This window comes from Podarcis filfolensis (genome assembly GCF_964270895.1).
Source record: "Podarcis filfolensis genome assembly, chromosome: 6".
In the NCBI taxonomy this organism is placed as follows: domain Eukaryota; kingdom Metazoa; phylum Chordata; class Lepidosauria; order Squamata; family Lacertidae; genus Podarcis; species Podarcis filfolensis.
Genome location: NC_139609.1, coordinates 2,718,813 through 2,741,115, shown reverse-complemented (window position 1 = coordinate 2,741,115; position 22,303 = coordinate 2,718,813). Strand labels below are relative to the sequence as shown.

The following is a 22,303-nucleotide window of genomic DNA, read 5'->3' as shown; positions in this document are numbered from 1 at the left end:
CCCAATTCGAGCGGGCGGAGGAGGCCGTTGAGCCCCAACTGTGGGATTGGCCGGCGGAGCCGAGGAGGCGCCGCGATGGCGACGAGGAGCGTGGTCTTCGTCACCGGCAATGCCAAGAAGCTGGAGGAGGTGGGAGAAGTGGCGGGAGGGCGTTCTGGAAACGCTCCCAAGGCGCAGGTGGTTTAGGCGCCGCCGCCGCCGCCATTGCTCTCCGGCCTGACAGAGAGAGAGCCGTCAGCCCGGCGGAGCTCCGAGGTTCTCGAGTCCGGGGGTTCCAGCCCTTGAAGGGTGGTCGGGGTGCGGCCGGCAGCCCTGGCCTGCCCCTCTTTCCCTCCTCGGATGCCCCCTCACGTCTCTGCCTCCGCGGGCGAAGGGGCCTCTGGGGCCGGCCGGGGGGGCTGGGTGCCAGGCGCTGAGGCCCCCCTCAGAAAGGCAGCTGGGCAAGTGTGGGCCACGTTCTCCATAAAGAGCAGCTCCGCCCCAAACCCCCGAGGGGTCGCTCCCCCACTGCTCGGGGCCTCCTCTTTCCAGCCCCCAGGAGGCGGGGTGAGGAAGCACCTCTCCCTGGAGGGGGTCGGCGGCTCAGAGACCAGGCCTGTGGCAGCTGCGGGCCAGAGGAGGAGGAGAGGAGGCTGAGGGAACACTTTAGAAGGGGGCCATGGACTCTAAGCAGTTGAAACCCCCTGAAATGCGGGAATCTTTCATCCAATGTGGGGCCTGATCTGAGATTAACTCCTGTGTGTGTTTGAGAGAGAAAGGGAGGAGAAAGGCAGAGATACTGAGACACGCATTGTGGTGTGTGAGATGAATGTATTCATTAGGACATTGTGTATTCGGGGGAGGCCATTTTTCCTTACAGCACTCCCGGTGTATACCTGAGCCCTCTCCAATTGGGGAAGAGGGGAGGAGGGGGAGTTTGATATATAGGCAATACTATTTGGAAATACAAGATGACAAAAGGTAAATTTCCTGCAACACAATTGCTGTCTGGAGTGAGGCCTTGTCAGCATGTAACACCCTGGCCAGAGTTCTGCACTGGTTGCTTATCTGACGTTCAAGCATATAAAGCCCTTAACAAATTGGGACTAATTTACCTGAGTTTACCTATGAGATTGCCATACCTCACCTGTGCCCACTCAACCACTTCAAAAGGCGGAATTGGCACTGCTACAGGTGCCACATAAGACCTTTTCTGCATTGATAAGAACTCATTCGTTCAATGTGGCAGTGCCTACACTTTGGAGCTCCTTGCCTGTTGAGATCAAGTAGGTCAGGCATGTCCAAAGTCCGTTTTGGAGGCCCAATCCAGCCCAGCGCTTGATTTAATCTGGCCCCCGTGGCAGTATATGGTCTGGGGTAAAATCCTAAAAAATAGCTTTGGGGTAAAATTGTAAAAAAAGCTCAGTGTCTTTGGTCGACCCTTACGCATGTTCACTTCATCAAATCTGGCCTTCCTTGAAAGTGAGTGCTTTCACTGTACTCTTTTCAGTGCTTGCTGAAAACATTCCTGTTTAGAGAAGCCTGCCAAGATGCTTAGAAAGTTGAGGTGGTTTTAATCAGTTTTAGTAATTTAACTTTTGTATGTTTAAAAGTACAGTTGCATTCCCCCCCCCTTGATTTTACTGTTTTAAACCACTTTGAGGTTTTTTTTTACATATTATGAAACTAATAAATAAAATAAATCCCCAAAGAGGAGGTACAGACCATAGAAAATAAAAGAATGGACTTCAGCTGTTTATGCTATTACTGGCCAGACTAGCAGTGTGATAGGCTGCCTCTATCTGGGGAAATAGCACAACTATACCATTGAGTTAAAAAAAAAAGGTGTGGGTTTTTATTTTTTAAAAATGTTTATCAATTTATTTTTTAGAATACAGTTTCAAAAAAATCAACAAGATGCCACATATCAATCGAAGGAAAACAAAAAATCATAACTGTAACTGTGACACTGAGTGAATTGGGTTTTCGAATTGGGGGGGAGCTGAACGAGGGGGGGAATGAGAGGGGGTGTATTGTTTATGGAGTTGAGCAGCTGCCATGTAAAAAGCGAGCAAACAAAGCACAGCTGTTTAACAGCAAATGTCCATTGTGGAAGCAGCCTTACATCAGTATTGTATTGGAGTCTGATTACTGTGCTCTTCATCTTTGCAGGTGATTCAGATCCTAGGTGACTCCTTTCCATACAGGCTGGTTGCAAAGAAAATAGACTGTAAGTTCATGCCTCACTACATCTTTGTGCACTTTTTGAGTGTTCCTGCAATATGCTAACTGCAACCTTTTCATTTTGCAGTGCCTGAGTACCAAGGGGAACCTGATGACATTTCTATCCAGAAGTGCCAGGAAGCAGCTAAGCAGGTCCTTTCCCCACCCCCCTCTAGATCTCTACTTCTGAAAGCTTTTTGGGCAATATTGCACAAACCTAAGGCCAGAAAAAACTTAAAATTATTACAAGCTTTGTGCCTTTCAGAGAGTATTCTGTTCCCATTAACATTATTCAGTGCCATTTCACTGATTGTACAGTGGCCAACCTGGGTTTGTCATCAGAAGTATATTCAATGGAGTTCTGTAAGCCATTATGAGTCGTTAAAGAGAATGCTTGTTTGCATCCAATGCATCTAGTTTCAGTAGCCAGACATTTTAAAGTGTGTGTTCAGAATGTACCATCTCTAAATTTGCCACACACAACTCTTTCTGAAATAAATGCATATTATGCTCATCTTCGGGATGCGGGTGGCGCTGTGGGTTAAACCACAGAGCCTAGGACTTGCCAATCAGAAGGTTGGCGGTTCGAATCCCTGCGATGGGGTGAGCTCCCGTTGCTCGGACCCTACTCCTGCCAACCTAGCAGTTCGAAAGCACGTCAAAGTGCAAGTAGATAAATAGGTACCGCTCTGGCGGGAAGGTAAACGGTGTTTCCGTGTGCTGCTCTGGTTCGCCAGAAGCGGCTTAGTCATGCTGGCTATACGCCGGCTCCCTCGGCCAATAAAGCGAGATGAGCGCCGCAACCCCAGAGTCGGTCACGACTAGACCTAATGGTCAGGGGTCCCTTTACCTTTACTTTCATGTTCTTTGTGCTGAATTCTGATTGTATGCTCCTCAGAGAGGAAAGACCTAATCGCTTAGAGTTTATAAAATGCTATGTATATCAGTTGTATTATATAATTCACTAACTGAATAATGGATACACAAAACAATGTATGGCTAGGAATATAATAATTATTCTGTTATCAAATCAATGTGGTCTAGTTCTAAGCCTGTCTGCTGAAAGTGTCCAACTAGATACCTTGAATGGGAACTTTAAAGGCTGGTTGGGTTTCTGGGTTTCCTCAGTCCTTTGGTGCTTTTCTTCAGCATCCAGAAATAAAGGAAGATGTAATGTCTTGTAATATAGAGGCTTTCATTTTGGCTGTTGTGGTTAGTAGTCACCAACAGACCTGTTCTCAGTTAGGATCTAAAACCAGTTTGTGCTGATTAACATTGCAACATCCTGTGTTAATGAATTCTACATTTTTAAATTTCAAAATGCCCTTATATGCTTCCTGTTTTCTATTCTTTTTCTAAAAATATTATTAGTGTTTTGTTGGTTGTAGCATGCAGCCTGATCTCAAATTTTGTGCACACATCTGGACTGAAATAAGTGATTTTGACTGAATTTCCATATCTGTAGCTCTTCCACACAAAACTGAAATACTCTCTTCCACTGTAGATTTAGAAAGTCAGCCAAAAAGCTCTTGTTGCCTGCGCTGAAGGCTTGGCTCTCTGGATTGGACTCATTAAACTGATATATTCAGAGAACTTTCTCTTGTTGCCCCAGTATGTCCTTCCTTTCTTGACAGTTTGCATACATAGTAAGATTTACGGAACATGTTATTTGAACCTTATTAAATTTGGGCAAGTTTCAGTAAGTCATTTTGGAGAGATTCTCTTGGAGTTCTTCATACTGGATAGAGGCAGCGGAAGAGAATGCAAAGATCATATTCACACACAAAAAATACTGTAGGCAAGTCCCAGGATGAACAAAATTTACAGTTCAGATTACTTCTTAGTAATCTGAGTTGAAAGGGACCCCAAGGGGTCCCCCGCAATGCAGGAATGATTAATTATGAAAGTCAACTTACTTGTTCTTCGATCACATTTGTATTGAAGCCTTTTCCCAAGGATTTCTGAATTGCATAAATGTCCTACTCTGCAAGGAGACAAGGAAAGCAGATGTCAGCAATAAACCGATACCGAGCTCTATATCATAGCAGCAACTACATCTTGGCTATTAGTCCCAACTGCTCTGGAAGGGTAATCTTCAATTAATGGGGTCCAGCACATTACAGGAGCCTCTTACTGCAACCGAGCAGGGGAGCCTGTGGTCTCACAGGGGCTTCTGCAATGGAGCCTTCAGAGTCCAAGGATGGCAGTGCCACATTATCAGGCCAGGAAGCACTGCCCCCCCTCCCGGCTTGCTTGGTGGAAACACTTCTGCATCTGCCCTCATATGCCCTTCCTTTCTACTTCAGAGTCCTCAACCTTATCCCCTGAAGAAAGTGAGTCTCTCCGAGTCCCTAACACAGTGGGGGTGTTGCTTATTTCCATGTAGCAGCTGCATAGCTGTGTCTTTTGCAATAAATTTGCATATTATTATTATTATTTATTAGATATTTATAAGTTCTTTTGGAAGATGATTTATCTTTACTTTTGGATACAAAGCCCCTTTACAATATTGGGGGGGGGGAACTCTGCTGTCTAATTAAATTGTCACTGTATTCTCACCAACAGATCCAGGGACCAGTTATTGTCGAAGATACTTGTTTGTGTTTCAAAGCCCTTGGAGGACTCCCAGGGCCGTATATGTAAGTAAGAATTAAGGCTTTTATTCAGAGTATAGTTGATAAATGGAAAATTTCAAAAAGTGTTTAACAATATTCTTTGAATCCATTGACACATGGATTAGATTGGTCACCCAAATAACTCCTATCAGCCCCAGGAAGCATGGGCAATGGTCAGGAGTGATGGGAGTTGTAATCAAACAACATCTGGAAAGCACCATGTTGGCTACTCCTGTGTAACAGTCTTCATTGACTTGATCTGGCATAGCAAATACAGTGGTACCTCTACTTATGAATGCGATCCGTTTCGGGGTCCCGTTCGCACCCCGAAAAGTCCGTGAGTAGAGTGCTGCTATTGTGCATCCGCACATCCTTGCACAGTGGGGACATAGGTTTCTGGGCAAGAGTTGATCATGATGAGGGTTTGCCAAACATGCCTTCCTCTTAGCTCGTTTCTCCCTTTCGCCCTGAGTTTGTGCTGCTTCAAAGTCCATGAATCCGGAGCGTCCCTTGTATTTCAGTAAGAACTTGGATGGCAAATTTATAGCCTGATTGGTTTTCTTTTTCTTCCTGGTTGGGGGGGCCAAAAAGCACCCCAAACAAGAACAAACTGATAATAAGAGGGGTAAGCAGTGCCTTTAACCTCTTTGGCTGTACTAGTTTTTACTTATACTGTAGATCACAAGTCCATTTAGCACATTTCTATTGAAATGAATAGAAGCAATGGAAATTACAGTAATCTATGCCCTGGTAACCTCTTTAATGGGCTGCTGCAATGTGTTGTGCATGGGACTGATGTTGAAGACTTCTAGAAACTTCAGTTGTTACAAAATAAATTATTTTAAACTGTATGTCACTCTGGGAATCTTGTACTGAGCCTATACAGTTATCAAATCAGAGTTGGCTAACCTGTGGGACAACATAAACTACTTACCCTTTTTCTCAGAGGCCACCTTCTGCCTTTTTTGTCTTTGCTTCTCAGTATCACATTGGGGTGAGAAATTTGTGGCATCCAGGTGTCATTGGACTTCAACTCCCATCAGCCCCAGACAGCAAAGTAGTTGAGGACAATGGGACTTTTAGTCTGGAGGGCCAACAGTCGCTTTGGTTTAAATAAATAATTGAAATATTTATTGAAAATAAAGCATTTAGGTTTCCATGCTTATCAAATACTATTTCACTGTTTCTTTTATTTATTTGAAATAATGAAGATTATTTGAACCTGAATTTTCATTTCAGAAAATGGTTCCTAGAGAAGCTGAAACCAGAAGGTAATTTGGTATTTCATCCTACTTCCTTTTGTGATGAGGCACCTCTCCTGAAATTTTCTGTTTTTTTCTGCAGTGTATAGTGATGCTTTGTAGTGACCAGACTTATTGCTAGCAACCTAGCTCACTTCCCATAGTAGTCTGGCCCTGCCTTCAGTCCCATACCTGGCTTTCCATTCTTAAGCAGTCATGCTTTTCTTTTCCTGTAGAATTTACTTTGGCATACAGTTCCAGCATTCTAAATGTTTCTAGCCTTCCCTCCATTGCCAGTCAATCTGCCTTAACAGATAGTGCCTGAGCTGCTTCTCTTTCCCTCTATTTCTGCCTTGAATGATACTTTTGGGTATGAATCTACTTCACTGCCGAGGTATTAGTCGGGCAGGAATGGCCCTGATTTTCTGCTTGAATATGTATTTTAGTCCTGATTTAGCCATTCCTATCTAACAATACATCAGCCACAATTGAATGTAACAGTAAGCAAGAAACAAAGGCCAATCATGCATGAGCAAATCTTGCTCACCTTGCTCCTCCCAAGCCATGATCCTTGGTGTTTAGCACTGCATCTGTGGTTTGCATTATGGTTTGTTTCTCTCCCGGCTAGCCACGAGCTGAAGCCAAGGTTTGTAATGCTAAGTCAGTTCATAGTTTGTTTCCTTGGAAGTTGCACCAAGCCAGGGATTGTAATGTGTTTCTTCCTGGAACAAGTGGGTAGGAGACAAATAATTCAGCTAAGCCTGTTAATGGTAAACAATTGACCATGGTTAACAGGACCTTAAATGCTGATGAAGGTACCCCCTTTCTAAAAAGCAGGAAAAGCTGCTTAAAGAGGGGGCAGCAAGGATTAGAGAAGTGGCAACAGGGTGTTTAACCCTTTCCTTGTCTGCTCTTTCTGGCTGCACACACACTGTACATTTAAAGCACAGGGCTCCCCCCCCCACTCCCCCCCAAGAAAAGAATCCTGGAAACTCTTGTTTAGTCCTTACAGGGCTACAGCTTCCAGCAACCTTAGCGTTGGTATAGTATGTGTAAAAGACCGTTTCAGTCTTACAGAATAATAACACTGAAAACAATACCTTTGGCCACCAAGGCAGCAATATGTGCTGAGATGGGTGCAGAACTGATTGAATCACAAAGAGCAGCCTGCCTTCCAACAGTAGGGAAGTGCACAGTTCTCATAGTAATGATAGGATTCATGGGATGTGCGTGGGACACTTGTTCATGCTCCAAATGTGTATGTTTTCTTGGTTTCTACATAAGTATCTGCTTGTTGGGCAACACTTTCCCCAGAAGAAATTATCTGACATTCCTTTTTCTTTTTCTTTGGCCTAGGGCTGTACAAACTGTTAGCAGGATTTGAAGATAAATCTGCTTATGCTCTCTGCACCTTTGCCTATAGCACTGGAAATCCAGATGACCCAGTGAAGCTGTTCAAAGGCCAGACTCAGGTGTGTATAAGAGGTTTCGCTACAGTGATGGTTTTGGATTAATGATGGAGCAGGGTGGACCCAAGCTCTGAGCAAACTAGGTTTTGCCAGTATAACAGTAGTAATACTTTCCATGGCCTGTTCAAGTGCATCACATATAATTATTTCAGAGATTTGGTAAAGTACCATATTTGCTCGAATCTAATATGTACGTTTTTGGCCAAATTAGGCCAAATAATTTGGCCAAATTAGGCCAAATTCAAAGGTGCATTACATTTGAGTAAACAGGCTCAGTGCACATGAACACACTCCTCCAAGCCCCATCCCTGGGCGGCAGTACCGCTCAGTATGGGCCTATCCAGCTCTAGCCCCGTCCCCTATCAGAGGGCTGGGGGGGGGGAGGCATCCAAGCTCTGTCCCAGCGAGGACTGGAAGGCAGTAAACAGGATCCTCCAAGCCCTCAAGGGCTGGGTTGAGAAGGGGGCGAAGGAGGGTGGTGACCGCTCAGCGCACGCCTGCCAAGCAAGATTATCCAAGCACCGTCTCCCATCAGCAACGAGGGCTGAGGGAGGAGGGCGTCCAAGCTCTGTTCTAGCAAGGGCTGGAAGACTGTTTAGTTAGGCTTGCCATATGTCTGGATTTCCAGGGGTATAATCTCTCTGTGTGTGATTTTTAGGATTTGCATAAACGTTTGGGGGGCAGCTCACACCCTCCTCGGTGCCCTCAAACCACCTGCAAAGCTGCCCAAGGAAGCAAGGAGGGGAAAGCGCACACAGGGTGGGGGTGGGAGAGTGGGGCTGTGAAATGCCCTTTCCCATACCCACTCCTGCCTCCCCCTCTTCTTTCTCCTCACAATTACCCATCATGTGTGGGGGAAGAAGTGAGCGGGGAGGCTGGATGCCAAGGCACCTCTCTCCCTCTCACACTCTTTTTGTTCCTCCTTTCACTCTCACACACTTCGAATTTTTCCACTCCTTGGCTACTTTCCCATCCTTGGGTCCCATCCCCTGGGTAAGAGGCTGTTGTGGATCTCTTCCCTCTGTGCCCCCCCCTTTCTATAGAAAATTCTCTTCTATCCCCCGCCCCCCATAAGGCAGAGAAGGTTTCACTTACTTCCCTTTATCTCCCTCTCTCTAAACTTGCATCCTCATCCAAGGGAGGCAGTGGAAAGGCATCCCTCGGCATTGTGTTGTGCATTGCAGTTAATGGGTTAGGAATTAGATCAGAACAAGCTGCTTCCTCCCGCGGTGGTGACCTGGATTACAACGCCGCCGCCTCCTGGTTTGCAACCGGCAGTGCTAGCCTGACAAATCAGGGCCCAAGACAGCTCCGGCACTGTTCCGTTTTGGAATGTTGATGCAGAGGGTGGACCAACAGGGAGCGGAGAAAAATGTGTGTGTGCTTCTGTGGTGTGTTTTTTAAAAAACCAGCTCCCTCTTCTTGCAGAAGCTCCGAGAGGGGCGGGGGGAGGAGGAGGAGCAGGAGAAGCCAAAGACAGCGCAGGCAGCAGGCAGTCGGGAAGGAGAGGGGTGTGTAGTCTGGGTGGAGCCTCTCCCTTGCTTGGCTGGCTGAAACTCATTGATATAAAGAGCGCACTTTTTGCACGTTAACATTCGCCAGCAAATACTTTTTTTGGTTTCAAGGTTCTGAGAATTGAAGTGCGCATTAGATTCGATGGTGCATTAGACTTGAGTAAATATGGTAGGCTTCTGCTTTAGGATTTTTTGAGAGTATTGACAAGCATGTGGATGGGATGATTTGATAAAACATTATTTACTTGGACTTTCAAAGAACCTTTAACAAATTCCTTCACCCAAATGGTCCTGAGCAAGCTTTGCATTGATGGAATATGAGCTGGCAATGATGGAGTAGGAAAGGGATCTTGGGATCATAGTAGATAACTAGATGAAAACATTGACCCAGTGTATGGAACCTGTGAAAAAGACAAATTTCATGTTGGGGGTTATTCAGAAAGGGATCAAAAAGAAAGCCGCCAGTTGTAAAATGTTTGTATAAATCCATGAACAGGGGAAACTAGCTACTAAAAGAAAGAAAAAGGACCTTTCCTTTGATGCCTTCCACCTCTTCCTCCATGTTTCTGAAGCACCTTCAGGATTCTCAACAGTTGGAGCCTGGCTTATACATCACTAATTTTTATGCCAGGCACTGAATGGGAATCGAGTTCTTTAAAAACCCTCTTACTTATAGGGACATATAGTTGACCCAAGGGGACCTAGAGACTTCGGATGGGATCCATGCTTCCAGCCAGAAGGTTATGATAAGACGTAAGTTGCTACTTGTCTCTTTGTTATGTAAAATATCCAAAATGGGTTCATAGAGCTCTATAGCTTTTAAAATGTATATGTGGGAAGGGAATTATTTGTTTGTTTTTCTTTTATTATGTATTTTGTATTTTCATTTTGAACTTTTCTATTGTAAACTGTCCTGCGATCTTCAGATGAAGGGAGGTATACACATTTTAATAATACAGTGGTACCTTGGGTTAAGTACTTAATTAGTTTTGGAGGTCTGTTCTTAACCTGAAACTATTCTTAACCTGAAGCACCACTTTAGCTAATGGAGCCTCCTGCTGCCGCTGGGCCGCTGGAGCACGATTTCTGTTCTCATTGTGAAGCAAAGTTCTTAACCTGAGGTAATATTTCTGGGTTAGCAGAGTCTGTAACCTGAAGCGTATGTAACCCGAGGTACCACTGTACTCTGGTTAGTTTGTACATTGTAGTTCTACAGAAGATGCAGTTTATTTCCCAAGGAAATCATAATTCTGCCCTGAAATCTTTGTGGACACAGTAAGCCTGTTAACTTATGTAGTGAGGATTGTGTCTAAAATGAAAATCATGTATAGTCAAAACACATTGGGTGCAATGATGGATGGGATTGCTCAAGTCTTTTCCCCCAGATGCCCACCCTTTATTTATTTATTTTGCCAAACAAATAAATCTGAATGTGCCCAAGTTAAATGTGTGTAAGTTATAGGCTTACTGTATAGTTACTGTCAGGGGGAGTCCAGTGGAAATTACAATAGTTTGACAGCAGTGAAATTCCAAGATCTCCAATGAGAGCCAACATGGTGTCCTCCAGATGGCATGAACTGCAGTTCGCATAATCTCTTAACCATTGGCTATTCTGGTTAGTGCTCATGTGATCTGGCTGCCTTGGGTAAGCAAAGTGCTTCATGCCTAATATAATTATTCCTAATTCAGGAGTGTGTGTTTTAGGCTGGGAGGTGTGCAAATTTAAAGTAATAATAAAAAACTGCTACAGAATTGGTGGACTATTATAGTTTATCTTGATAATGTTGCATTTTCTGTCCTTAGCTATGCAGAATTACCCAAGTCAGTGAAGAACTCAATCTCTCATCGTTACAAAGCCCTGAAAGAACTGTCTACCTATTTCTCTCAAGAGCACAACTTGACAGAGGCCACATCTTGTCCCAGTTAGCCTGCCTGGGTCTATGAGATCCCGTGGCTTTTGTACAGAAAATTGTATTTGAAGTTGGAGATCGACGTTTACTTGCCTGCACAGATCATGTCCAATAATTTTACTTTTCTTTAAAGACCTGTGTTTCTAGCTTTCTTGCTTGTGAAATAATTATTCCCAAAAGGCAGCATGTCAAATATGTGTTGAAGGATTTAGATTTTCACTAGAAGCACCAGAAGAATTCAAGATACACTAGCATACAGGAATGAAGATGCAAGAATAAGCATTAACTGTTCAAGTACCAGGAAAATAAACACTGGGTTGATGTGCTTTGTTATCAAGACAGGCCCTTGAATTTCCAAGGCAAACCAACAATGGAGCAGGAGCAGATTTTGAAAAGAGACAAGAAATGTCTTAAAGCACCTTCTTCCAAGCAAAAGCTAAAGTGACTAGAGCCAGTGGTGCAGCTCAAGTGGGGCCCCAAAACCCACGGCCCCCCAAAATGACCACACAGATAGCAGGAAATGATGGGGGCTTGCCTAACCTCCACTCAGTGGTGTCACTGTGACTTCTCAGGGCGGGGGGAGACAGCAAAGAGTTTAGTGTGGTGAAAATGCACTAGCAGGGGTGATAGATGGGCTCTGCCAGTGCATATGCACCATGCTGACCTCATTGTTTCTCCCTACTGGTAAGTTGCAGTGATAGTTACTGTTGTGTCGGTCTGATCTGGATTGGAAGATTGGAGAATGCAATCACAGGGAGATCAGCTCCTAACAGAAGAGGAGGGGAAATACCCCCCCCCCATTCCCAGCAGAGACAGAAGCTGCACAGTTCAGAGGAGCTACCCAGCTTTGAGAGAGGAGCTAGGCAACCAGAAGGGAGGGAGCAGCTGGGCGATACATCCATCGAGAGTGGGGGGAACCCCTCCCTCCCCCTGAATTCGGAGGTCCGAGCATGTCAGAGAACACAGGAGACGCAGAGGAGGAGGGACATCTTGCTGCAGAAGTGAGGAGGGATTAGAGTGAGCATCTGCTTTCCCTGCAGAGAGTTGCCTGTCTGCTCGCAACATGATACTGTGAAAAAAAGACTATAAATCTACCAAATGCTTGTTAATTCTTATTGGTGAGCTACCCAAAGAGAGAGGGGAACTCCTGTACTTGACAAGTTGGTAGGAAAGTCCTGCCCTCCTCCTGGAGACTGCTACTGATCAAATAGCCCCACATATACATCTGGGCTGACATGGACATGGTGGAGCCCACTATGGTGACAGCTGGTTGCTGGAGTATTATTTTTCCTTTTCCTTTTAAATGTTTTATCGTCAGTGGTTGTTGGCCAGGCATATGCATTAGTAAGGAGGGGGAAGAAATTTGATTCAGTTCACATTTAAAGGCGAACCTGCTTTTAAGCCACAGTTTTCTAAACGGTGCAAGAACACAGTCATCCGTAAGTAATCAACATTCTCTTAATTTTGCAATGCAGTTCTGCAGTCATGTAATATGTTCAGACGTATATTACCAGGTTAAGTGTGCATAAGAAATGCATCTGTCAATGAGAATGAGATATTCCCATTATATGATGAGAGAGTGCTGTGCATATTGGACAATGTTTCATACAAAGATATGTGCGTTAGGACAAATTCACACTAAAATGCTGACACATTTTTATGGGGATCTTTTTTTAAATGCAAACTGATGTGAAACTGTTGAGGACAGAATGTAAGATTGAAAAACAAGAAACTGAAACCAACAGATTTGCCAATCCACAATGGCAAGTGGTGCTCATTTTATTATGTTATATTATCCATTTCATATTTATTTTTATGGTGTTTATTCCTAAGTAAAGGTGCTGAAGAGTAGAGCAGTTGAGTCCTCTAGTCTGCATTTGAGTCCTCTAGTCTGGATGCCACAATGATTTAAGTGAATTGAAAATGCAAAGTGCTCAGTAGTATTTATTTCTTTTTAAAATCAGAGTTGGAAAACTATGATGGGATTTGTTATTAACCAGGGCCTGCCTCTTTGGGCTTACTAGGAAGTTTTGCAGAAATTGTATTTTCTTATTTTTGTTAAATATTTTTTATTAATTTTCGATTACAAAAATCCAATATTCATCTTATTATATTAATACTAAACAGCAATATCAATTCAAGTACAAATCAATTACATAGCCAATTATAAATCTGATCTGGATTCCCACGTGCTGTACTTCAGGGTCAGAGTCCCTTTAATTCTACCTCCAGATTATTGCTCAAAGCAAATACAATCGATTCTTGATAAAAATCCTTATACCACAACTACAGTAATTAACTTCAGTTTGCATTAACACATATAATAATTTGTAATTTCGCAAGTGAACTACTCCTTTCTTCTTCCTGTGTGAGGTTTTAATTTCCATCAATTGTTCCTTTAATTCTTTATCAAATATGTCTATATTAATTATTCCTAGTCTCCTTTGTGCCTTACGGCTGTGTTGACTCGAAGTTATTCTGGAGAGGTCTCTCTCTTTGTTCTCAACTCTTCTGATGCAGCTGGAAATTCCACTTTCGATTTCAAGCAGGGAGTCACCCAATGTCCTGCCAAAGCCCTGGTGGGCCTCCAGGTTCTCCCCTCCACGTCCTGTTGAAGCAATTAATTATAATTATTCATAGAAGAGTGATCTGGTGCCCTGCCAGAGCTCTGGCAAGTCTTCAGAGTCCAGTCCCTTCTCCCCTCAATGAGGGGGCAAGTAAAAAAATTAACTCTGCAGAGGCTCCAAGCCCTTTTTATAATTATTCCAAATATTAATATTTTCCTCACACAGTCTTGTTTTTCATTATAATCCATATCTGTACTCCCATCTCCTTTCTTCTTAACTTGCTTTATTTTCTTTGGCATTCTCGGGGGGGGCGTTGCCGAGTCATTTATGTAACAAAGGAATTATAATGAAGTGATTGGCTCCCCCCTCCCAAACATACCATTTGTTGCTCGAATGAAGTCATCTTCCAATTTAAATCTGTACAACCTTGTAGCTGTTTCGATTCGGCAGTCCTTAATCTTGTCCCATCATTAGCGTCACACGTCTGTGTATTAATCCTAATTAATCTCTTAATGAACAGAAGAACTGCTGCTCTTAATGGCAGCATTGGAGGGTTACCAAGAAGTGAAGTGCTTTTGCACTCAGCATCTCCCTACCTCTCACCTCCATGTCAGAACAAAAGGCAGGTATCGAAACGATCTCCCCCCCCCCCCCGGGCCCTGGGGGGAGCTTTCAAGGATAATTACCCTCAAATCATCCTTGTTTGTCTTCGCTAAAGGTCTCTGCCATCGTGGGAGCTGTGCCATTAAGGCAACTGGAAACCGGAAGCCAAACGCACACACTTTTCAACATCTCTCAACAACTCTCCCTTTAGAGAGTTCCCAGATTTCTCCTTTTTCAACATACTTCATCATATTGTTCTACACAGTATTTCACTGCATCCACCTATTAGCGTAGCAACATGTTCTAATCTACAGGGAAATGTAAAGCTGCAAAGTCCTGCTTACATTTGCACAACTCCCTGATTCAGATGCTTGCAGCGCACAGCTAGCCCAATGCTACCTTCAGAAAGACAGCCTTCTAGCTGAAGCGGTTCTCTATTTTAAGGACTGTCCAGCTCAAGCCCAACTGAAAGATAAAGAACTATTAGCAGAGGCACAGAACTTGAGGCTCAACAATGAGCACAGTGGTTCTCAAGCCTTTTTCCTTGGGCCACACTTTCAAACCCCTTGTTCCCAAAATCGACTGCCCTGATTTTGCTCCCCTGTGCTGGTTGTGCCAGAGTGAGGCACCCCAAAACAGGCATCGGGAGACTTGGCACTGGCAGGAGCGGCCTTCTGGAAGACCACACCAGGGGAGGGAGGGAGGCAAGGAAGGGGGGGTGGCAGGGAGGGGTGAGTTTAATGAGTCTAGCCTCACCTACTTCAAAGGGTTGTTATGGGGATTAAATGAGGAGAACCATGTATGCCACCCTGAACTCTTTGGAGAGAAAGGTGGGCCAAAAAATGTAATAAAATGAAGAGAAGAGCTTGATAGAAGAGGTGCCTTAGCTGCTACTTACATGGCGGCAGCATCACTGCTGCTTACTGGGAGGAAGAGGGGCAAGGAAGAGCCACACTGCTCCTGTGGCCATTGCTCTGCCTCCCGGGGTCACCGCCTCAGACTTCCCGCCGGAACCCAGCCGTTTGAATCGGCCAATCTGCAGCGGTCCGGGGGGTGGAACTAGGAGGAGCAGATCTTACCGATGCAGGCTTCCCTCTGGTCCGCTCCTCAGATTTAAAGGAGGCCAGAGGCCTCTGGGCTAATCTACTTTGCATCAGTATGTGGGGGGCTGGGCTAGATGACCCAGGGCCCCTTCTAAGCCTGTTTTCAGTAACACGAGAGGAGGATCCTGTTCCTTAGTTATTAGTCATGCGGTCATAGGCATGCGTGCACATGCGGGGTGACAATGCATGGCTAGTTCACACATGATCTATGGTACTCTTTTCTGTGGGAGCATGCATTCATGAATTATCTTCTTCAGTGCCTGGTCAGCTCAGCTGGTTAAAGCATGGCGCTGATAGGGCCACGGTGGCATGTTTGATCCTGATGGGGGGGCAGTGGGATCTTTCTGCCTTGCAGGGGTTGGACTGGATGATCCTGGGGTTCCCTTCCAACTCTACAGTTCGCCCTGCACAATTCATATCTGAATGGTTTCACAGTCATCTCATCTGTGCTGCGCCAGCATGGGATCTTTAGGTGCTGCCCTTGACTCCGCTGGCCGGGCCTGGGTACGGGGTGCCCCTTGAGAGAATTCCCGGACAGGAAGGCTGGTGATCTCTCACTGCCCTGCCCTTCTCTTCTTTATGATTTTCAGTTTTATACATTCCAAGAATTTTACAATCATTTTAACATTTCAAAACTTGACTTCCCCCTCTTTCTGCTGTTCATTAAATTTATTTATTTTTATGTTTTCTGCATATCTAAATGAATGAATTTGCTCACCTATTCATCTACATTAAATATATATACTCTTATAAATGGGGGGACTCTTATAAATGGGGGACGCGGGTGGCGCTGTGGGTTAAACCACAGAGCCTAGGACTTGCCGGTCAGAAGGTCAGCGGTTCGAATCTCCGCGACAGGGTGAGCTCCTGTTGCTCAGTCCCAGCTCCTGCCAACCTAGCAGTTCGAAAGCACTCAAAGTGCAAGTAGATAAATAGGTACCGCTACGGCAGGAAGGTAAACAGCGTTTCCGTGTGCTGCTCTGGTTCGCCAGAAGTGGCTTAATCATGCTGGCCACATGACCCGGAAGCTGTATGCCGGTTCCCTCGGCCAATAAAGCGAGATGAGCACCACAACCCCAGAGTCGGTCACGACTGGATCTAATGGTCAGGGGTCACTTTACCTTTACTTTTATAAAACTGCAGGTTATTACAATATTCTTATCCGTTAACAGTTTATTTGTAAATATCCAATAAACCATTTCCATTCTTTTATATATAGTTGGTTATCTTGCTAATTTTTCCGGTAAGTTTCGCCATTTCTGCATATTCCATAAGTTTTTGTATCCATTCTTCTTTCGCTGGGACATATTCTTCTTCTTTCCATTTTTGGGCAATTTTTCCATTTCTTGCCCATCCTCACAACTGTTGGGAAAAAGAACCCCCAGGGATAAAAGCATGATCAAGGACTAGCATATTTGTATTTCAAACTTTATTTGAATCCATACAAAAATGATTTCTATATTTCTTTATTTATATACTTGGAATTGTGGGGAGGGGGGAACTGGGCGTGGGAGGGGGGTAAGATCTCCGCTCGAGCTGCTGGTCTCACTGCTGCCGTTGCCTGGAAGAGAAAAGAAGAGAAAGGATTCTTAATATTTTAATTGATCCTTATGCTGATAACCCAACTTTCTGCTCCCTCCGCCCCACTGCCACATTTTCTCTGGCCTCCCTGTTCCTGAGGAAGAAAGATCAATACTCACCATCCACGTTGGTATCGGTGGACTCCATCCCCTGGTCGCATGGTCTCACAAAAATCGATCAGATCTTCACCTTCTCCTTTCCGTCTTTCATGACGTTTACCTCCTCCTTCCACTCATCTCCTTCCTCCTTCTGGCAGACCAGGGGATGTATCTTGGGCAACCGGCAGCAGGAGACCAGCAGCCCGCGGAGCCTCCTCAGACTTCAGAACCTAGTGAAGAAGAGGAAACAGTGAGGAAATGGGTTCTAGAGATCTCTGTGCTGGATTTGGGGCACCAAGAAGGAGAAATCCTACTTACACTTGAGACGAAGAGAGTCTCTGAAATCTCTCCCACAACATCTCTGTTCTCCCTCACTAGCTATCCTCAAATGGTTGCTCTTCCCAAAGTGCTCAGCCAAGTCACTCAGCAGGGGGACGTGTCACAATGGAGGACATGACCCCGTTACTTTAGCTATCTTGCTTAATAACGGACATTGTTCCCCTTCACATTCACTTTTCAAATCTATCTTTCAGTGGGTTAAGCGGTTTTATTCCATTTATTTAGAAAGGATATCGAGCTGGCTTCATCCAGCCCGGTGCATTTCTGGACAGGACAGGAAATCCCTTGCGAACACCCCCCCCCTTTTCAACACGGTGGGGTCACCAAGGGAAAGCACTTCTGGCCTCGACTACGGCTGCTGTTTCTCACTTCATAGTTCAAAATAACCCCTCTCCACACCCTGTAGAAATCTGTCCAGTATTATGTTTAAATGTACCCCAAGCTGTACATTGGATTCTTGGTTACTAAAAACTGGTTGAAACCATTTTATTCCATTCACAAAAGAAAACCTGACATGGGATTCTGATCAAGGTTTATAGACAATGGGTGAGACATTTATTGATCCTTTTTGTAAGTTATTATTTGTCTACTTTAGTGTATTATTTATATATAGTAATCAAGAAGGGGTTGGGGTGGGAAGCAGTTTTGAATATGAAAATGGTGGGTGGCTGTCATGAGTTCAGATCCATTTCATAGAATCATGGAATCTTAGAGTTGGAAGGGAGCCAAGGGTCATCTAGTCCAACCCCCTGCAATGCAGGAATTTCAGCGACAGCATCCCTGACAGATGGCCATCCAGCCTCTGGTTAGAAACCTCCAAGGAAGGAGAGTCCACCACCTTCCAAGGGAGTCTGTTCGACTGCCAAACAGCTCTTACTGCTCTGAAAGGTTTTCACGAATGTTTAGTCAGAATCTCCTTTATTTGAACTTGAAGCCATCTGTCCGAGTCCTCCTGTCCAGAGCAGGATAAAAGAAGCATCCTCCCTCTTCCATGTGACAGCCTCTAAGATAGCTGAAGATCTCCTCTCAGTCTCCTCTTTTCCAGGCTAAACATACCCAGCTCCTTCGAGCATTCATCGTAAGGCTTCGTTTCCAGACCCTCAATCATCTTGGTCACCCTCCTCTGCACATGGTCCAGCTTGTCAGCATCCTTCTTAAACTGTGGTGCCCAGAACTGGACACAGTATTCCAAGTGTGTTCTGACCAAGGCAGAATCGAGTGGTACTATTACCTCCCTTGATCTCGACACTAGACTTCTGCTGAGGCAGACTAGAATAGTGATAGCTTTCTTTTGCTGCTGCATCACGCTGTTGACTCCTGTTAAGCTTTTGGTCCACCAAGACCCTTAGATCTTTTCCACCTGTACTGCTAGAAAGCCAGGTGTCCCCCATCCCATCTTAGTGAATCTGGTTCTTGCTGCCTAAGTGTAGAACCTGACATGATTCCCTATTGAAATTCATTTTGTTTGCTTGTCACTTGTCACCCAACTTGTCACTTTTCCCCAGGAGGACAAGGAAACATTCATGACCGCTCATCATGTCCCGGTGGTGGGCGACATTTGCAGCCTGGCGCATTGCACCACCATCTCGGAGCCACACTGCTCCCGTGGCCGTTGCTCTGCCTCCTGGTGTCACCACCTCCGAGTTCCTGCCGGAACCCAGCTGTTTGAATCAGCCAATCTGCGGCGGTCCGGGGGGTGGAGCTAGGAGGAGCAGACCTTACTGATGCAGGCTTCCTCTAGTCTCATCGGGGAGGAAGTTTGCCCCCACACCATGTGTTTCTGCTGGAGGCAAGAAGGCAACATCGGTTGGATCTTCCACCGCACCTGGGAGCCTTGCAGCCACCATCAAGCGGTCAGCTCTCTCCTCCAGCTGTCGGGTGCTTTCCTGATGTCCTTTGGGTTGTTTATCAATTTTCCTTTATCTTTGATTTTAGATATAATATTTTGAGTTTCCTTTTTTCTTCAGTTGCTACACCAGCAACCTTCCTGATTTTTTTGCATGTTCGAAGTACTTCTGTTTCATTTTTTTTCTTTATTGAATTTATTTATTTATTGATCATTGAATTTATTGATCATTGAATTTGTAATAACTTAATAGTTTGCTTTATAGTTTCTTTGTTGGGTTTCTGTATTAATTATTTTTCCTTTTTTGTCAAGGCCTCTAAAATTTCCTTTTTCTTCTGTTCTCTCAATTTCTTATTATATGTATTTTGTTGTATCTACAGACCTCTCCTGACCGCCTTACTGGCATCCCAAACCACCTGTAATTTTCTTTCTCTATTTAAATTTAATTCAAAATAAACTCCTAATATTTTCTCTGCTTTTTCTAAAAGTTTATGATCATCTAACAACTCCTTATTCAATCTCCATCTACGAGTGGAGTCATTTCCCTCTCGTAGTTGCAGTATTACTGGATTATGATCTGAAATTGTTCTTGGTAATATTTCTATTTTTTTTAATTCTGCATATTTTAAAGCTGTGCTGGGGTTGTCTCACCAAACTTGCCCCAAACCTAGATCTAGGCATCCAGCGAATTTTCCTTTTATACCTATATTTTTCCTTGCCTACCAACAGGATGCTACTGTGAGGCAGTCAGGTGGGGGGTGGATGGGAGGCAGGAGCATTTAGGCCTGCTGGGACGCATGGCCCAGTGACTGGTCAGGGATAGATGGGAAGTTCTACTTCAACATCCAGAAGGTCACAGGTTCCCCATCACTGAACCAGAAGTTACTGTTGTCATTTTGGAAAACGGTTGAAATGATATATAATGAAATTCAACCAAGGGGATTTGAGGAAGTCACTTAATAATGTTACCAAGATTTAAACAGGATGTATGTATGTTTGTTTGTTTGTCTGTTTTAAATTTTGGAAAATCAATAAAAAAAATTGAAAAAAGAAGAAGTTACCGTTGTCAGTGCTGGTCTGTTGAAGCCCTTGCTCTGTACCTGAGCACTTCTGATTTAAAGTACATATTAATCCATTTTTCTCTCTCTTTTTGCTCTGCTGAAGCAACGCAGCTATCAATAAAAAAAATCCTTCCAGTAGCACCGTAGAGACCAACTAAGTTTGTTATTGGTATGAGCTTTCGTGTGCATGCACACTTCTTCAGATACCAGAAGAAGAAGAAGAAGTGTGCATGCACACGACTTAGTTAACAAACTTAGTTGGTCCCTAAGGTGCCACTGGGAGGATTTTTTAAATTTTGTTTCAACTACGGCAGACCAACATGGCTACTTATCTGTAAACAGCTACCAATAGTTTAAGCATGATTACATTTGCTCTCATAACCACTCTGTGAGGAGGGGCACTAAATTATTCCCATGAAGAGCAAGAAAAGCAAAAATGACCTGTAGTAACTTGCCCACAGACTCACAATAAATCTGCTACAAAAGGGGGTTGGGAACCTCTGAGTCTACAGTCTTCAAACCAGGACTCCTAGATCCAACATGAGATTTCCCCAGACACTCTACAAAACTCTTCCTAACTTCATGAAGCACGGACTATGGTGTTTACTTGTAGAGAAAAACTAGAAGAGGGGAAATTCAATATATTTTCATACATCCTTGTAGAAAGCTGCTAGTGACCCAAGTCAAAACAATGTTGCAACCTCATGCCATAAATGTCAGCTAATGGGTAATAATGGGTAATAATGAACTCCTGCTGCTCCAGGTTGTTTTGTTGGGAACAGAGAACACACTGAATCCTACCCAGGCTGCAAATCTCCACTTGGATTTTTGCATAGCTCACTTAAGAGGTTCACAGAGTCCCTAATCCTACATTAATCCTTCCCTCCATAGCTATGTTTTCTTTCCAAGAACAGAATTATTTTGTCAATGTTATAAGAAAACAAAATGGGAAGATTATGAAGCAGGCAATCCTGTGGAGAACCCAGTTACCAACCATATGTTAAAAGCAATAACTTAATCAGTTGATATCATTTTCTATAATGCCATTACAAAAATATACTCAGCAATTTTTCCCCAATTTAGAAAATTCCCGAGGTAGCCCCTCTATAGAATCTTGTTTTCATGAAATGAAAGTGAGAGGTTCACACAGGTTTTCTAATATCTGCTTCATCACAATTAGGTAAACAGAGAAACTTTCATATGCTTCAATTGCCCTGGCTTCTGTACTTCTCTTCTAGCTCCTGTCCATGTTTTGCCCATGAGGAAGACCTTCTACCCTGCCTCCCTCAGGGGAGAGGTTTAAAATGCACTAGACACACGTGCACTAGAATTCCTTATGCTTCAGCCTTCTGCCCAGATCTCCAGAAGATAAATATCACAGCTTGTTCTATCTTGTGTGTAAATGCACACACAAAGAGACAATATGACCCTGCACTCGCCACCTCTGGTAACCACCTAGCAATGAATGAATAGCCTGCAACTACTCTATAATGAACAGAAGTAGACTCAGCTTCCTTAAGTTGTTAATAATAATAAATCTGCTGTGGTAAATTAATAATTAACTCATGCAAAAATATAATTAATGCAAAGAAAATTAATAAAGTACACAGCAAGTAGGTAGGTACTTCCAGAGTGCATAGTGGGGACAGGGAATCACAATGACCTTTAGTCTGACAGTAGAGGTAATCTTACTCAGTATCCCTTTTTCTATGTAATTGGCCTGCAAGCAGGGAAAGTTGAACCATAAAGAGCAGCGCACACCTCTCAGAACCCTACACGGTTGCTTCTAGTTTAGCTAGCCCCTGCTTAATGCCCAGCTTACTCCCAATTCTGTCACCCTCCTCCCTACAGTCAAACTGCCAATAGCTTTCTTTTCTACAACACGGGCACACACAACACACTAGTCCTGTTCACAAAGTCACCAACGTGTAGGCTAAACACCCAAGCTGACGCCTATCCTGAGATCAAGCACCTAATACCTGCATGCTCAGTGCAACATATTAAAGGAGTGTAGGCTCCCCTTTTCAGATACTGGGTTAGATTCAACTAGATTTTACTCAGAGTAGACCCATTGAAATTAATGGTTTTGACAAACTTTGGTTGATTATTTCAATGGGTCAGAGTAAACACTGAATCCCACCTACTGTTTTAAGT

The 22,303-nt window shown here is 44.1% G+C and overlaps 1 protein-coding gene and 1 long non-coding RNA gene across 3 annotated transcripts; one reads left to right on the top strand and one right to left on the bottom strand.

Annotated features, from left to right (window-relative positions):
• ITPA (inosine triphosphatase) lies at positions 1-11,288 on the top strand. Its single transcript, XM_083621494.1, has 8 exons — positions 1-129; positions 2,152-2,209; positions 2,291-2,355; positions 4,768-4,841; positions 6,057-6,088; positions 7,415-7,530; positions 9,718-9,794; positions 10,845-11,288. The coding sequence occupies exons 1-8, from the start codon at positions 76-78 to the stop codon at positions 10,966-10,968; spliced, it is 600 nt and encodes a 199-aa protein (XP_083477620.1). The 5' UTR covers positions 1-75; the 3' UTR covers positions 10,969-11,288.
• Positions 11,289-16,640: 5,352 nt separating this feature from the next.
• LOC310765891 lies at positions 16,641-21,872 on the bottom strand. Of its 2 annotated transcripts, none has more exons than XR_014549848.1 (3): positions 21,775-21,872; positions 16,925-17,133; positions 16,641-16,785 (listed from the first exon to the last, which is right to left on the bottom strand). It is a non-coding gene; the product is annotated as an uncharacterized lncRNA (long non-coding RNA). The 2 variants fall into 2 exon arrangements; XR_014549849.1 differs by lacking the exon at positions 21,775-21,872 and adding an exon at positions 17,222-20,259.
• Between the last annotated feature and the right edge of the window lie 431 nt (positions 21,873-22,303).

Bases quoted from the DNA above. Each gene is read 5' to 3' on its own strand.
- ITPA (XM_083621494.1), top strand. From the start codon at position 76: ATGGCGACGAGGAGCGTGGTCTTCGTCACCGGCAATGCCAAGAAGCTG. The intron at 130-2,151 runs GTGGGAGAAGTG...TCATCTTTGCAG, and splicing joins ATGCCAAGAAGCTGGAGGAG to GTGATTCAGATCCTAGGTGA. The intron at 2,210-2,290 runs GTAAGTTCATGC...TTCATTTTGCAG, and splicing joins GGTTGCAAAGAAAATAGACT to TGCCTGAGTACCAAGGGGAA.